Source organism: Pyrgilauda ruficollis, unplaced genomic scaffold (genome assembly GCF_017590135.1).
Source record: "Pyrgilauda ruficollis isolate IOZ18807 unplaced genomic scaffold, ASM1759013v1 scaffold45, whole genome shotgun sequence".
In the NCBI taxonomy this organism is placed as follows: domain Eukaryota; kingdom Metazoa; phylum Chordata; class Aves; order Passeriformes; family Passeridae; genus Pyrgilauda; species Pyrgilauda ruficollis.
In genome coordinates this window covers 445934-462037 of record NW_024526044.1, presented here as the reverse complement: position 1 = coordinate 462037, position 16104 = coordinate 445934, and the positions used below count along the sequence as shown (strand labels likewise).

The 16104-nt window shown below is 47.7% G+C and overlaps 1 protein-coding gene across 1 annotated transcript in view; it reads left to right on the top strand.

Moving 5' to 3' along the window:
* Nucleotides 1-16104, top strand: part of COL20A1 (collagen type XX alpha 1 chain) — a 50930-nt gene that overhangs the window by 12115 nt on the left and 22711 nt on the right. Inside the window, exons 10-21 of the mRNA XM_041478575.1 lie at nucleotides 961-1125; nucleotides 2046-2218; nucleotides 2857-2986; nucleotides 3451-3596; nucleotides 5220-5343; nucleotides 6119-6258; nucleotides 6866-6995; nucleotides 7523-7665; nucleotides 8740-8872; nucleotides 13856-13998; nucleotides 14585-14714; nucleotides 15254-15310. Of these exons, the coding sequence (XP_041334509.1) occupies nucleotides 961-1125; nucleotides 2046-2218; nucleotides 2857-2986; nucleotides 3451-3596; nucleotides 5220-5343; nucleotides 6119-6258; nucleotides 6866-6995; nucleotides 7523-7665; nucleotides 8740-8872; nucleotides 13856-13998; nucleotides 14585-14714; nucleotides 15254-15310 (1614 nt within the window). The remainder of the gene's footprint in view (nucleotides 1-960; nucleotides 1126-2045; nucleotides 2219-2856; nucleotides 2987-3450; nucleotides 3597-5219; nucleotides 5344-6118; nucleotides 6259-6865; nucleotides 6996-7522; nucleotides 7666-8739; nucleotides 8873-13855; nucleotides 13999-14584; nucleotides 14715-15253; nucleotides 15311-16104) is intronic.

Here is a 16104-nt window from a genome sequence, read left to right as displayed (position 1 = left end):
CCACTGGGAGCCTCAGGGACCAGTGCCATGAAAACAATATTCTCAGCTGTGGAATTGGGCAAGAGAATGTTGTATTGGGGATGGCAGGAGACCTCCTGTATAATCACTGCCTCTCACAACTTCCCATTTTTCTGAATAACAACATTATCTGCTTTTCACTGTCCGCCAGCAACACCAGGACACAGAATGGCCTTGAGCAGCTCTGGCCTTGAGGAGCACACAAGGTCTGCTGGAGACTGATACATGAGCAATAAAGTTACATAAAAACTCCCCTAAAATCACAATCTCCAAAAGTTTAAATACTAATTTATGTTGGGAACATGCAAGTGAGGGTTTATTGCATAGGGCTGTGCAGTTAAGTGGCATTTATGGAGGGAGGAGATCTACTGAGCCTCCTAGGACAGTGTTGGGGAACCTTGAACCAAACTTTGGGAAGCAAAATGAGTTTTACTGTGGAGCTTGGTCAGCAGAGAGTTAATGAGGAGGGGGAGCTGACGGATGGGGATGCTGTGTGATGGAGAAATTCTGTTATATAAAAGGGATGCTTTTTGCTCATCCCTGACTATTGAAATGCAATGTGATGTTCTGACGAACAACAGGCTCTCTGTGGGGAGTGCTGGCACCTCATAAATATAAAATGGTTATTTGTTCATTCAGTCCCTCATCTGTTTATGCCAACTGCCTCTCGGGTTGAAAAACATCTACCTTTCTGCTAGCCAAGCCTGCAAGTGGTGAGGAGGCAGGAAAACAGCAGGAAGATTCACCAGGCTGTCTCCAGGCCACTAAAACCCTTCTGAGCAGAATGCTCTTCCCAGGCTGGGCTGAGGTGGTTGCTGCAGGAAAGATGCTGCAGGAAAACACACCACCCTGCCAGTGGGGTGGCTGGGAGACTGTGCTTGGAGAGCAGGGTGGTGGTGAGCCCTGTCCGGGGCGTTTCTCAGCCTGGTTCTCTGGCGGCAGGGGTGAAGAACGCGGACGAGGCGGAGCTGCGGCAGGTGGCCTCGGAGCCGCTGGAGCTCACCGTCTACAACGTGCTGGACTTCCCCCTGCTCAGCTCCCTGGTGGGCAAACTCACACGGGTCCTGTGCACCAGGATCAAGGAGAGGAGCCACAAGGAAACCACAGGTGAAGTGGGACCTCCCTTCCTGCCTCTCTTGGAGGAGAAAATCACCTAATGACAGTAATTACCATTATAGGGAAATTCCTTCTCTCTTCCTTTTGCATATGGTGTGATAAATGTGTTGTACCCGTCTCCTTTTCTGAGTTTCTTCCAATCAAAAAGAGGTAGAAAAAGCAGAAGAACTAGTATGAAAATATACTAGGGAAAGAGTATGGGGTAAATGTGGAGGTAGGATGAAGAGATGTTAAAAACACCTATACACTTTTTTTTTCTCCACTAAACTTTGAATGTTGGATCTCCAAGGCATTTTCAAATTCAAATCAAGCAGTGATTTCTTTCCTTTGCTGGAGAACAGTTTGCATGATGAAGAGCATGAAAAACCCCTCCAGATGTTAGCTTAGATCCTCAGGAGAAATATCGTGTACATATTTCTATCTCTTTTTGCTCTAAGATTGACCTAAGCAGAATGGGAACATCTAAATTTCAAACATAAGTTTATTTTAATGCTCTGGACATTCATGTAAATAAATTCATTTATTCTTATTGATTTGTATTTGACATAAATAGACATTTGACAAAGGTGAAGGTTAGGCTGAACAAAAATGAGCTTCTCCAAAAAGAAACCAAAGTAATTTTTGCTTGTTAATTTTGGCAAATTTTTATGATTGAGGAATGCAGACTTGTGTTGAAGAATTATTTGCATCACCCAGAAAAATACACAGCCTGCTCTTTATGGAGTATTTATGTTCTCTGTACACCCAGTTTTAAAATATTTATTTCAGAGTAGTCTGGAACAGTTTCTCTACTCTATAGAGAAGGAGCCTGCAACTTGATTTGAAAAATGTCACTCATATTTATGAGCTGGAAAGTATGTTTGGCATGAGAGGTGTGAATGTAAGAAAATAACTCTGTTTTTAATTCCTAGGCAGCACTGTGAAAGACACCCCTGTGAACACGGGTCCCCAGCTCAGCCCAACTGACCTGAAAATATCTGCTGTGACCTCCAAGAGCATGCACTTGGCCTGGAGCCCTCCTCTGAGACCACCAAAGAAATACAGGGTTGTGTATTATCCATCCAAGGGTGGGGCCCCCAAAGAGGTGAGAGACCTTTCCCTGGACACCTGAGACTGCCACAGCTTCCAGATGGTGGCTGGGAATTTAAGTAGGCTTGGGTGGACAAAAAGAGGGTGGGAGTGGGACATCAGTTAAGCCAGAGATGAAATTAAATGCACAATGAGTGTACATGTGATGAGGTAATAGGTTGACAAGGTTGATTTTTCTCTTAGCCAGTGTTATCCCCTCCCTAAACCATGTGTTTTGATTCAGAGGACACTCGGGTACAGATCTATCCAAGGCTACTCATCTGTGATGGATGTGATTTAAAAAAGCAAATCCAAGTTGTGGATGATTTTCCATTGATTTCATTGAGAGCATGACTAGAGTTTTGTGCTCAGTGTTTGCACAAATCCCAGGCTTAGAGGACAGCAATCCTTTCTGCCTCTCACCTCTCTGTTTTGGAGAGATTTTAGAGGACAGCAATCCTTTCTGCCTCTCACCTCTCTGTTTTGGAGAGATTTTAGCTACCACAAAGCACCGAGGGCAACTGGACTTCATGTTTCTGGGCACAGATCTGCCACGGAGGAGCCAGGGATGGCCAGGGATGGCCACTTCAGCCATTCCACCGCTGAAGAGCAGCAGCACCTCCCTGCCCTGACAGCCCTGCCTTGTGCTTGCAGGTGGTTTTAGAGGGAGCAGTGTCCTCCCTGCAGCTGTCCAACCTGACCTCACACACAGAGTACCTGGTGTCGGTGATCCCCGTGTACGACAGCGCCGCGGGGGACGCGCTGAGAGGCGTCACCTCCACACGTAGGTCGTGAGTAGAGACAACTCTGCTGATGGCTGGTCTGGCCATCTCAGACTGGAGCCTGCCTTGTGTATTTCCCAGCTCCAGTTCAGCCTGCCTACAGCTCTCTTTATGTTGGAGATGCTCAGAACTCAACCAGACAAGACCCTTGAGCAGACTGTTCTTTGAGTAGCTGGTTGGGCCAGAGACCTCTGGGGGTCCTTTCCACCTATGTCATTCTGCAAAGCAGAATGTGGTAGTAACACACCCTGCTAGAAATATATTACAACTCTTTGCTGCTTTTTTAAACTTTTTAATCCATGGTCTCCAAGTAAATGAAACTCTCTGTAGCGCAGAGACTCTGTTAGACATGGGGTAAGTGCCCACCAGCTTGCAGTTGCTGTTGTAAAGCCAGGTGTCCCCTGGGTTTTGTGTTGTTTCAGACCTATACACTGAAAGTACCTTTGTGCCTTATTTTTCTCCTCAGTGCCTTTGTCTTCCCCTCGCTCCCTGCGCGTCTCTGAGCTGAGCCACAACAGTCTGAGGCTGAGCTGGGAAGCAGCTCAGGGAGCCACACACTACCTGGTGCTCTGCTCTGCAGCCCCTGATGGAGCAGAGGACTATACAACAGAGGTAGAGTTTGTGACAATAGTGATAACATTGTTTTTTTCTCTGTCTGGGCTGAGTTTAGTGCTAGCTCTAAGCTTTGGCAATTGGTATCGTGTGGTCAAAGAAAGAAAAAAAGTATAATTATTTCCAAAAACAGCTTTCATAGAAGATTCTTTTTTTAATGGTTTGTCTCAAAACGATTTATAATTGTGAGGGTTTCATGTGGGAAATTAAGTCAAGAGAGAGGTTTGGCTGCCTCCTGGGGTCCTGGAAACCAAGGCACTGAACTCACATCCTTGCAGCCCCAAGTGTAATCACTGTATCCTCGAGGCTGTACATAAACATCTTGACTGTGTGTATCTTTAAATGTTAATTGAAAATGTGTTAGGGCGGATTTTGCTGACATCTAAAAACAGACCTACAACACTGCAGATGAATAAAAAAATGCCTGATGAATGGAAAATCCTTAGAAACATCTAAGAACCCTTTGTTGTGCATGTTAGTGCCTTATCTGGAGCACCTGTAGGCTGAAGATATGAATTTTAAAAAAACAAACTGAGTGGGGAGGAACATTTATTGCCTCTTTGACTAAGATTCTCCGTTTGAATGCACAGCAATAGGGACAATTGCAGGATGGTTTTCAAGCCAGAACAATTAATATTCTACTTTCAGGGCATAATCATGGGATTCAGAACACTTGAAGCAACACCAACATTCAAATTTTCATTTCAGCATGCTAAAACTCTTCCACAGTTACTTGACCTACTCCTTGCAAGAGTGCAATGCACCAGACCTATGAGATGTCTGCAAAACCAGCATTAAAACGTTCCCATCTTCTCACAAACCATGCTCCGATGGGTGCAGCCTCCCAGATGTCGCCGTGGTGGCTTTCTGCGGCTCGCAGGCAGCGGGACCGGGGCTGTGTCCGTGCTGTGCTGGCAGCAGATGGCAGCAGCCCGGCAGCGCTCCTGCCAGAGCTTCCCACGGGTCTGAGAAAAGCGGGATGGCAGCTCTTGAATGCCCCCCGATCCAACCCAGAGCAGCGTTTTGGTGTGCGAGACGCAGGGCTCTGCAGAGCAGGGTTCGGAGGAGGTGCTGTCTGTCCCCAAGGGTTGGGGGTCAGAGCGGCAGAGCGCTGCAGAGCACCTGCCCAGGTGGGGCAGGGACTGGAGGAGAATGGGGAGAGGCATCATCGAGGTCGGCAGTGTCCTCTTGAGGGGAAGGGAGGGCAGCTCCCATCTCTGCTCTGTGTGACAGGAGCCGAGGGAGCAGCTGGAGCTGTGCCAGGGCAGGTTTAGGTGGATATCAGGAAATGTTCCTTACCCAGGGGGTGGGTGGGCATGGGATGGTCACAGCAGCAGGGTGACAGAGGTCAAAGAGAATTTGTGCAACACTCTCAGGCACATGGTGAGGTTCTTGGGGTTTTCCTGTTCAGGAAATGAATTTGGACTCTGCTGATCCTTGTGAGGCCCTTCCAGCTTGGGATATTCTGTGATACTATGCTTCTAAGACCATTCTAGAGGGAGATGTCCCCTAACTGTAACCAAAAGGCCCTTGGCCTGTGTCTCTGTAAAGTCCTGCTCTCTTGAATGCATTGGGAGATACCCTAGAGCTGAAGGGTACCCCAAACCCCCTCTCTGTTGGCAGGTGAAGGTGACCCAGCCCGAGGTGCTGCTGGAGGGGCTGTCCCCCAGCACTGGGTACTCCGTGGCAGTGTATGCCATGTATGGGGAAGATGCCAGTGATCCAGCCAGCATCCAGGAAACCACCTGTAAGTGCTGCTGCTGCTGCTTACTGAGCTGTTATTGAACACTCAAGGCAGGAGAGATGTGTTCAGTGAGGTGCTTCCCATACTGTGCATGGGGCTTGTACACACTGCTTCTTTTCTGCTGGATCTGAAGTGAATATTGGTCCCCAAGGGGATCTCTAATTGCGGGGTAAGCTGGGAGAAAGGAGTGGTGTTCCCCTGGTAATAAAGGACCCCTGAAAGAGGTGTTCCTTGAAGACTTTGTTGTCTGGGGGGAAAAAGGTGATCATCTGGCTGTTTCCTCACCTAAATCTGCAGCAGCCCTTCATAACCTACCAGACGACCAAAGAAAAATTATCCAAATTTCAGGCCCAAGAGCATAAACAACAATGGACTGAAGGATGGGACTTCATAAGCTAAAGCTATAATTGGATAATTAACTCCAATATGCAAATGGACCAGAACTTATAAAAGTGTGAGGTCCTATGACCAGTCCATTTTGTGACCATTTTAGTTCATCTTGGGTGTAGCCCTGGCTGGGCTCTTGTGCTGCCCAAGATGCATCCATGGAGGCCTTTTAATAAATCCCTACTTTATTCTTTAACTCTGCCTAGCCTCTGTTCTAGGTCAGCCTTCACCAGGCACCACAGTGAATAAAGGGAATATTTTCCTGTATAATGAATGAGCCTCTTAGTTCAAGGCGCGATCATCTAGGAGCAGCAGGAGGCAGCTCTTAGGGTGGAATTTCCTTTGTGCAGCCTGTGCAGGCTCGGAGTGCTGTCACTAACTGTTGTTGCAGTGGCCTTGAGCCCTCCCAGGTACCTGAGCTTCTCGGAGCTGAGCCACGCGTCCGTGCGGGTCAGCTGGGAGCCCGCGGCCCCGGCCGTGCGCGCTCACCACCTCACCTACGTCTCTAGCAGAGGGGGCAACGCTGGACAGGTGAGTCCTCATGGGCCGGGGGAGGAAGAGAAATTTGGGAAGTTGGATAACGCCCTGTTCTCCTTCAGCTGCATGGAGCAGGGAGAGCTTGTGTGCTGGCGGAGTTTTAACTCTGAAATGGGAGCTTTTGCTGAGGTTATCTCCACATGCTGACCTGTCTGCAGCTGTACCCTCTAGAGTCACAGGATGGTTTGGGCTGGAAGGGACATCCATCCATCCATCCATCCATCCATCTAGTCCAACTCGCCTGCACTGGGCAGGGACATCTTCAACTAGATCAGGTTGCTCAGATCCCCATCCAATCTGGCCTTGAATTTTTCCAGGGATAGGGCATCCACCACCTCTCTGGTACCCATGGCAGTGTTTTACCACCTTTGTTGTAAAAGTCTTCCTTATACCTCATCTAAATCTACCTCTTTTAGTTTAAAGCCAGGCCCCCTTGTCCTATAGCAGCAGGCCTTGTTAAAAAAATTCTGTTCCCATCTTTCTAATAAGCTCCCTTTAAATACTGAAAGGCTGCAATAAAGTGTCTCTTTTTCTTCAGGCTGAACGAGCCCAGGTGTCTCAGCCTGTCCCTTACAATACTCACCCAACTCCCCTACTGCAGGTGGAAGTTCCTGGCACTGCAACATCCACTGTCCTGCGACCTCTGTCCTCCCTCACACAATACTTCATCAGTGTCAGATCCACGTACGATGAAGGGGACTCCTTTCCAATTACTGGCAATGTCACCACCTGTAAGTAAGGAAGAGAAACACTTCTGGTCTCAGTAGGAGGTGACAAAGTTGGTTTGTGTGTCTCTGAACTCGGATGTTTTGCAGACTGGCCCTAGCAGCTTGTGGCTAAAACTCTTGCACAGAGCACAGATGGCTGCTGTTCTTTGTGTGTGGAATATGTCCAACTGTGTTATGCTCAAAATGAGGTGGAAGGGATAAAGAAAAGAAGCAAATGAAGAAAAGCATGATGTATCACTAACCTCTGCATCCTTGAGAGCCCTGCTAGCCTTCTTCCCTTTACAAAACCAATGTGATATCTGTGCTCCCCATAAAGGAGATAACCTGTCTTAATTAGGGCTTTGAAAATAATTTACCCCTGTCTGTCCTGATGACTGTTGTCATATGGGCCTGAAGAAGTGACAGACAGGCTGGTCTCAGACATCTGCTTGGTTGATGTTTTGCTCCCCAGCCATCTGCTCCCCACCTTGGCTCTGACAAGGTGCTGTCAGAGCCTGCACTTCAGCTCCTGTTCCTTGTGCACCCTTCAGTGAAGGTCCCCCCTCCTCGTGCTCTGAAGGTCACCGAGCTCTCTGGGAACAGCCTCCGCCTGCAGTGGGAAGCTGTGGCTGCCTCGGACGTGGTTGTCTATCAGATCAAGTGGAGCACAGCCAGTGGAGAGAAGCCTCAGGAGGTATGAGCCCACACACAGCTCTGGGGAGGCTGGGCTGGCTCTGAGCTCACCTGCTGGAGTGGCAGAGAGCTGTGTAAAACTATTCAGGGAAATGCACCCCAGCAATTGAGCAGTTCAGCAGGATCCCTCCTGGGTCTGGCTTTCAGTGGAGCAGTCACCTTGAGGGCTGGGAGCAGGAGGGACAGCAGGGCAGAGTCCTGCAGGCTCTGGGAAGATTGCAGAAGCGTTCTGGGAAACCTCAAGGATGAAATTTAATAGGGACAAGCAGAAAGTATTAAGCTTAGGCAGGAATAATTAACCACAGGTATACAGGATGTAGAACAAATAGCTAAGAAGCAATTCAGTAGAAAAAGATCTGGGGTTGCAGAGGATCACCAGTCCCCAATGTCAAGATGTTGTGGATAAGAAAGAGACAGCACTCAAATATTTATAGCTTGAGGTATTGCTTCTAAGAAGGTGAAGCATTTTCTCTTCTCCTCAGTGCTAGGAAGCGCTGATTCTTTTGGGATACTGCTCTTTGGGAAGGGTGAGGTCCAAGTAAGGAGAACACAGAGGAGAATGACCAGAGACAGAGCTGGTGCAGGTGTGGCAGGGATGGACCAGCTGCCCTCTTCCATCTGAAGCCCCTATTTTCTGTATGAGGTCAAACAGCAGTTTAAACCTAGGCTTAATACCCAAGTCTCTCCTGCAATGACTGAGACCAAATAAGTTCTATTTGGGCTGGAACAGAGGGGCTCTGGGGGGGTTTCTGTCCCCAGCTCCCCTAGAAGCTGAAAACTCAGCAGAGGGACTCTGTGCTCCAGGCAGGCACTGCCTTGTGTCAGAGCTCTGTGTTGTGGTGCTGTAGGAGCTGCTGATCACAACTGGGCTGCCATGCACAGGCATCCGCTCTGAATTATTCACAGCTGGAATTTTACCTTTGCTTACACATGTGCAACCCCAAACTCTGGCCCCAAAGCCCGGTGCTAACTCATTTTTTGCCTAGGGATGACCTGTGAGCCAGGCACCTGGCTGGCATGAACCAGCCTGGGGATGCCTGGCAGTGGGGCTGACTCCTGTCCTCTCCTTCTGCAGCTCTCCCTGGCTGGAAATGTGGCCACAGCCGTCCTGTCTGGCCTGCAGAAGAACACTGACTACAAAATATCCATCTGGGCCTACTACAAAGATGGTGCTCGAAGTGACACCGTTTCTGTTCACCACAGGACCAGTAAGTGACCAGTGCTGGGATCACAGCCCAGGGATGACAGACAGGGCAGGGCATCCCTCACAACTCAGCACACACCTGCACTCAGACTGGTCACCTCCAGCTCTGAAAACACAACCCCAAAAGTCTGAAAAAATCTAGAGAGGTTTAGGATTCTGTCTGAAAATGTTCTCTGTCTATCCTGAGGACCAGAGGCTGGACACTCACATCAGGCTGGTGCACAGCTGATAATCCCTCCATGCAGAACACATTTCATCCCTCCCCTGCCTCGGTGCAGTGCATGGATGGAAATGAATTCTGAGGGTGTCCAGCTGAATGTGTCCCTGTGCTGCCTAAGGAATGGTTCTTGTTAATGAAATATTGCCTGGAGGGAGGGTGAGGAGTCCTGAGCTCTGTCATTGCTGAGCTGGGCCTCACTGAAGGCATTTACACATTTGGGAGGCAATCCTGCAGGCACACTCTGCCTCGGAAGCATTGTCTAAATGTGGCTTTGTACAGGCAGGATATGAGGTTAGAAAGGATATGAGGTTAAAAAGTGGCACTCCCACAGGCCCTGGTAATTAATATTGCTGTAAAATGGCTTTGTTGGAAGTGAATGGAACACTTCAACACAGCAGTCTTTCCTCCCCTCTCAGATCTCCTCCTCCTCTGCAGAATAAACTCATTTAGGCTGATGTTGAGCTGATGAAGCTTGAAGTAAATGGTAATCTTAGAATAAGAAGCTCAGGTTTTATTAATAATAAATAATAAAACCATTTTTTAAAGGAAGCTATCTCAGACAAGTACCTTGGAGCTGCACACTGGCAAAGAAAAAAGAAAAGCAAGCATCCTACTGATATATGATGACAAGTGGACAATTAGAGCTGTTTGAAGGCTGTAGGAAAATTAATAACTGTGTTTTAAGCTATGAATTATGAAGTGTCAGAGGAGCTCTCTCAGCCCAACAAAATGACACGTGACAGTGCCCTTCCAGACACATTTGCACAAGGCAGTCCTTGCTGCCAGTCCTTTCCCTTCCCCAGCAGAGCAGGGAAAGCAATTTGATTTCTGCTTGTCAGCTGCTGTCCTTGTGCAGCAGCCTTGGGAATTGTCAGGCTCTGCCTTCTGCATGAAGAAAATAGAATTCTCCAGAAAGGCAGGTGTGCAGCTGGGCAGCCAGCACAGGGTTCAGTGCCTGGGTGCTGCTGCTCCCTTTGCAGGAGCAGTCAGGGCACTGCCACACTCCTCCCAGCCAATATTTGCAGGTGAAATCAATGTTTTGATGCTAATTCTTTGCTAATGTTTAAAGTGAGAAGTGCCCGCAGAAGACAAGTGGCACAGAAGGGGTGGCTGGTGATTTCCAGAGCTGCTCTGGGGCAGGTCAGGGGGAACTTGGGGATGCCAGAAAATTGCTGAAGGCTTGAGCAATGAATGTATGGGGTGATGTGGCACCAGGCAGGACTCTGGGAGCTCCTGGGATATGGTTGTATTTCAAATCTTCAGTGTTTCAAGCAGAAGCTGCCACCCTGTACTGTGCCTGCTCAGGATGTCCAGAGGTGTTAATCTACATCAGAGCTGGTGGATAACAACTCATTCAGACACAGCATGGAAGTCTCTGGTGTCAGCTGAAAACCCAAACCTCTTGGTCTGATTTTTGAGCCCTCTCATCCTTAATTTTCATTATAAAATGGAATTCTGAGGGCTGAAACAGTGATGAAAGCTCTCTGGCTCTCCTCAGGATGGCAGACCTTGGGTTGCTGGGTGGTGAGCAGCATTGATCAGGCTGTGCTGAACAATACCAAAAGTGTGTGCTAGAGAAGGTTGTGGGAAGGAGGGAGGCAGGCAGGGAGGGAGAAAGTGCTTTCTTTTGCTTTCATCATTGCTTTTCTCTTTTTCTCTCTTGGCAATATCCCTTTATGTAAGGATAGGTCAAGTCATGAAGTTTTTCTTAAAAATGTCTTGGTAGAATTTCCAAGAAATGCTGAAGTTTAAGGGCAAAGACTGAAGTGAAACTCAGCAGGAACTGGTAACACAAGATTCTCTCCCTGTCCTTCAGCCTCCCTGGAATACTTTCTTCTTTGAAGGTCAAGGGAGAAAATTGCCAGGTCAGAGCAATGCTCTTTGCCTATGGTTTTGTGAAATGGAACCGAGTTCTACCCCTGGGATGAGGAAAAAACACCAAGTTCATTTTATTCAGGGCCAGCAATGCCTCTTGTCTCACCTGAAACACCCATTCTGAGAGCAAATATGTTATGGTCATGGGACCCTGCAGACAGCAATCCCTCAAAAAATACAGGTCAGCAGAAACATCATCCTATAAAAACCAACAACAAAGCATCACTGTGATGGATCATTTGGAAGGACTGGGATGAGGTCACTCGTGTTTCTGGTCAGAGAAAAAGTTCTTTCAAAGTTATGGTCTGAGATTTGTCATTTTATGAACTAAAAATCAGTGAGTAGCTTTAGCTGGAAAAGAAAATTTGGAGACATTAATATGGTACAGGTCCCTTCCTGTCTTGGAGAAATTGGATTTTTTAAAATCCTTTGTTTTGACTAGAGGAAAGAAAAAAGTTTGGGATTATTTTCAGTAACCCAGTTAGCAAACTTTTCCCTGCAGACTTTCCAAGAGGCAGAGCAGAAACAAAAGCATGCTGATATATTTCCCACAGACAACAAAATTGTCAAAATGTGCCACTTACCCATGGTTCTGATGTTTCTTTTTTTCTCTCTGTTCTATTTAGACTGAATTCTCATTTGAGCTGAGCTCTCCTTTCAGTCTGTTTTATAAATTGGCAAGTGTAGCAAAGTCCTTATCCTTGACCAAAGGCTTTCACAGTGATCACTTGTCATACTAATAAACATCTTTAGTAGTACTTCAAACACAAACCTTCCAAGCAAGCCCAGGGAGTGCAGATGATGCTTTCCTGAAGGAATCTGCTGGGACGTGGAGGTGTTGCTGAATGGTGATTATTGGAAAATGGTGGAAGGGGTGGCGTTGGTCCTGCTGAGAATCAGACAAGGACCTTCGTTTGTACTGAGGGAGACTTCTTTCATCCAGGTTGGGGAAAAAGAACTTGAGCAAAGGAAAAGAGCCCCTTGATGGTCTGAAGGACAAGGAGAGGGCAGTTTGGATGGAACTGCTGCTAAAACTGGGCTGAGCCACCCTGGCTGGCTTTGCACTGAAGTGTTTTACAAGGTGCTTGTGTGCCCTGCTCCTCCAGCTAAGCTGTGGGGAAATCTCTTCATCCAGCTCCTCACTGAGGATACACTGCTCCTACCAGAGTATGCATGGCCAATAAAAGAGATCGAAATGTGGGAATGAAGCTTCAACCCACGGCAGGAAAACACATGGCTTGTAGTTAATGCATAATAATCATTGCAGGTGAGCATTTGGATGGAGTGGAGCCCAGGGTTTTATTCTTATTTGAGTGTTTGTGTGCCTGTGATGCTGGTTAGACCTGAGAGCACGCAGGGATTGCTCCTGTGGAGGAGCAGAGGTTGAAGAGGCAAACAAAGACACAGATGCTGGCAGAGATGCTTCCATCCTCCAAGGCAACTTCAGGAGGTGGCCTGTCCCCTGTCTGTCACATCCATGCCATCAAACTCTGCCAGGCCTGAGGGCTTTCCAGAATAAACCTGACTCTAAAGACTTCCCCTAACTCTCCCTTTAAAGTTCACTTCAGCAGTCTCCCCTCACCTCAGGTGAAGGAAACAGCCAGTGCTGGCAGCAAAGATACATCACTGACTGATAAAAGTGCTGCTGAAGTGGCTTTATTCTTGTTTTCTTCTCTGCTTTACCTCATGGTGGTGCACAGCAACACCTCCAGCCTGATTCAGCTGCTGCAATCTTGGTTCAGCCTCAGTAAAATTAAGCTCATTTTCTAAACAAAAGAGGAGGATCAATGAAGATGCAAATGATCTTCCCTCAGCCTGTGCTTTAAGGTCACCCCAGGCTTTGCTGGGTGGGCAGAACATCCTTACAGGAAAAGTGCAGAATAAAAACCTCATCACCTTAGTGTGTTTCTTTGACTGTCCTTAGGGCTCACCCATCATTTTTAGTGTCTTCTGAATAAATTCTTCTTTTTTTTCTGCCCAGAACTTCTGTGTCTTCACACCAGCATGAGTTCAAGGACAGACACATGATTTTGTGCTTAGAAACGCCCCAGGAGCAGACAACCCCATGTTCTGGAGCCTCTTTTTGACCTGATTTAGCCCCCTCTGCCTTTCCCTTCCTCCCTCTCAACCTCTGCTCAGAGAAATCCCTCCAGCAGAAGAGCCTCTGTCGTCAGATCCAGTTTGCTGCACAGCAGGACCCCAGGGAAAGAAATGCATTTATGTAATTAAAAATTGCTCAGCTATGGTCCCTGGCAAACTCCTTTCTGGTTGTCTGGCTCAGCCCATCACCTGTTTGGAATCCATCCAGCCATCCTAGGACAGGGCCAGAGAAGAGGGGGTAGCTCAGGCACTGTGTGTGACCCATTCCTGGGCTGTGGGTGTGGATGTCAGAAGCTCTAGACAGAACTCTGGTGTGCTGGATGCTGTGGGATTTTTTTTTTCTTAAGAGTAATTTTAAAACAGAAAAAGCAGAAAAATATTAGAAATGAGGATGGATTAACTCTGATGTGTGATCCAGGTTTAAGTGCCAGTAAAGCTGTTTGTCCAGCTTGATGAAATTCAGTTCCAGTTCAAGCAGCCTTGGTGTTTGTTCATGATGTGTACAATGGGTCTCTTTGCCTTGTGCTTCCAGGACTCTTTCACCTTTGCAAGAATTTTCCCCATGTCCTAGGCTTGGAATTGCTGAATGTTTGTAGCTGGGCAATCCTCATTCCCCCAGAATCTCTTTTCCCTCTTGCCTGGGTGCTTGTGGCTGCCCTGAGTGCTGGTTACCTGCACAGCAGAGCCCTGAGGCATTCAGAAATGGGCCTGAAAGCAAACACTGCTGGCTCCAGAGATTTACAGAGGTTTCTCCCTGCTTTTTGTGCTGCTCACCTTCCATCCCTGTCACAGATTCCCGGAGCCCACCCACCAACCTCTTCATCGACTCCGAGACCCCCAGCAGCCTCCAGGTGCACTGGACCCCTCCTGATGGCCGAGTTCAGCACTACAAAATCACCTACAGCCCTGTTTCTGACGCTGCTGCCCAGCAAACTGTGAGTGTCCAGCTCCTTTGTGGGGGACAGACACTGGGCCAGAGGCCCATGGGGACAATATGACCAGAGGAACTCTGCTCACTCCAGTCAGGCTTAGGATATCAGGGCTCAAAACCAAATCTCTTCTTGCTGATGTGTAGCTTTGTAAACAGCACTCTGAGGCTCTTTTATAATTAAGATTTTTTCTCCATCAAAGCCACTAATAACACAGCTTTCTGTGCTCCCTGGACTGGGGAGGGAATTCTTGGAGGCAGAGGGGTGGGGGATAAACCTACTGCCCCTCTGCCTTAGGGAGGTTAAATATAATTCTTTTAAAAGATTCCCTACTTAAACAGGCTGATAATCCTGTTATCAGGCACTTCTGCTGCATTTCCATGGGGAATAGTGAGGTCTTTATACGGGAAAATGCTTTCCCTCTGGCCATTGCTAGTCCAACAGCAGCTCAGAGCCAGGTTTCTGGGCTGAGCTGAGCAGGAATGCTGCTCTGAGCCTCACACCCAGCAGCCAGCCCCACCTAACTCTGGGCTGTGAGTGAGAGCTGGAATGAGAACCCCAATCATTCGGATATTTTTTTCCCCCGTTGTAGATCATGGCTCCTGGCAAAAGCAGCAGTGTGACCCTGCAGTCCCTGCTGCCTGACCGAGCCTACAAGGTGACAATTTCGGCCATCCACTACACGGGAGAGAGCGAGAGCACCTCCACGACGGGCCGGACAGGTACAGGGCTCAGCTGGAGTGGGCACCTCCTCTGTCGCCCTCCCTCTGCCACCTCGAGGCCACCTCTGCGGGGACACCTGACGGGGGCTCTGCCTGAAGCCAGGGTTTTGCTCAGCAACAGAATATTGGCCTTGAAAAGTGAAAATCCTGCCCCAATTTCTGTACTCGTGCCAGTTACTGGCAATTCTGGGATGAGTGCGAGGGGCTGGCGGCCCTTCGGGTTTCGGGCCTGGCGGCCCTTTGGGTTTTGGGCCTGGCATCACAATCTGGATAACAGAGCCCAGGCATGGCCTCAGGTTGGGCCAGGAGAGGTTCAGGTCAGATATTAGGAAACATTTCCTCACTGAAAGAGTGGTTAAGCATTGGAAAATGCTCCCCAGGAGCATTCAGAGTCACCCTCCCTGGGAGTGTTAAAAACCGAGCAGACACGGCCTTTCCCGATGTGGCGGAGTGGGCGTGGAGGTTTTCGGTCAAAGGCTGGGCCTTGATCTTTAAGTTCTTTTCCAACTTTCTGATTCTATGATTGCTTTCTCTTTCAGCTCCTGTGCTGTCTAAATTCCCTTCCATCCGAGGATTCGTCCCACCTAAAGCAGAGGGTAAATCATGTCCTCTGGAGCCCTGCTTTGGTTTGTAACTCAGAGCAAACGGCGCAGTGTGGGCTCTGCAGAGCAGCAGGAGGGCTCCAGCAGCTCTTGGCAGGTGCCCTTGGGGACAACCCAAGGACAACCAGAAACCACAGAACTTCTTAGCACCAGGCTCAGTAAACAGACCAACAGTATTTTAGAGGATTTCTGCACAACTTGACCAAAATGCAGTGCAGGGAAGTGTGACATGTTTTAAATTAAAATTCCCTGTAAAGTCCCTTATTAAATTTAATGAGCATATGCTCTCATAGCTGATAGAAAGCAAACTATGAAATGGATTAGTGAGAAATGTTGAATTAATGGGATTATAAAAAGTTTTTAATAAGTAAATATCACAATGCAGATATTGTGGTACTGCTGGCTTTTCCTGACTATTTGAAACTATTCCAAGCAAAATTTCAGTTTTAAAATTTATTGAGTGAAGTCAAGATTGAAGAATGAGGCAGCTTAAATGTAAAAAAAAATTAGTTTATAGACAACAAAGGACATAGCAGATGAAGTTTTCAAGTATTATTGAGGTGTTCAGATCACAGTGGAAAAGTCCTGTGAACTTTCAAGCAGAAAACAACCTCTCAAAAGGCTGATGAGTCACCTTGTAGAATTTAATATAGCTATTTGGCTATGAGAACTGAAAAGACAATGGAAGAAATACTAAATTCTTTATGTTTTATAAAGTACCTTTTTTTTTGAAGAAGGAGAGACAATATGTAACAATGCTGGGAAAAGAGCTGGATGTGCAATAAAGG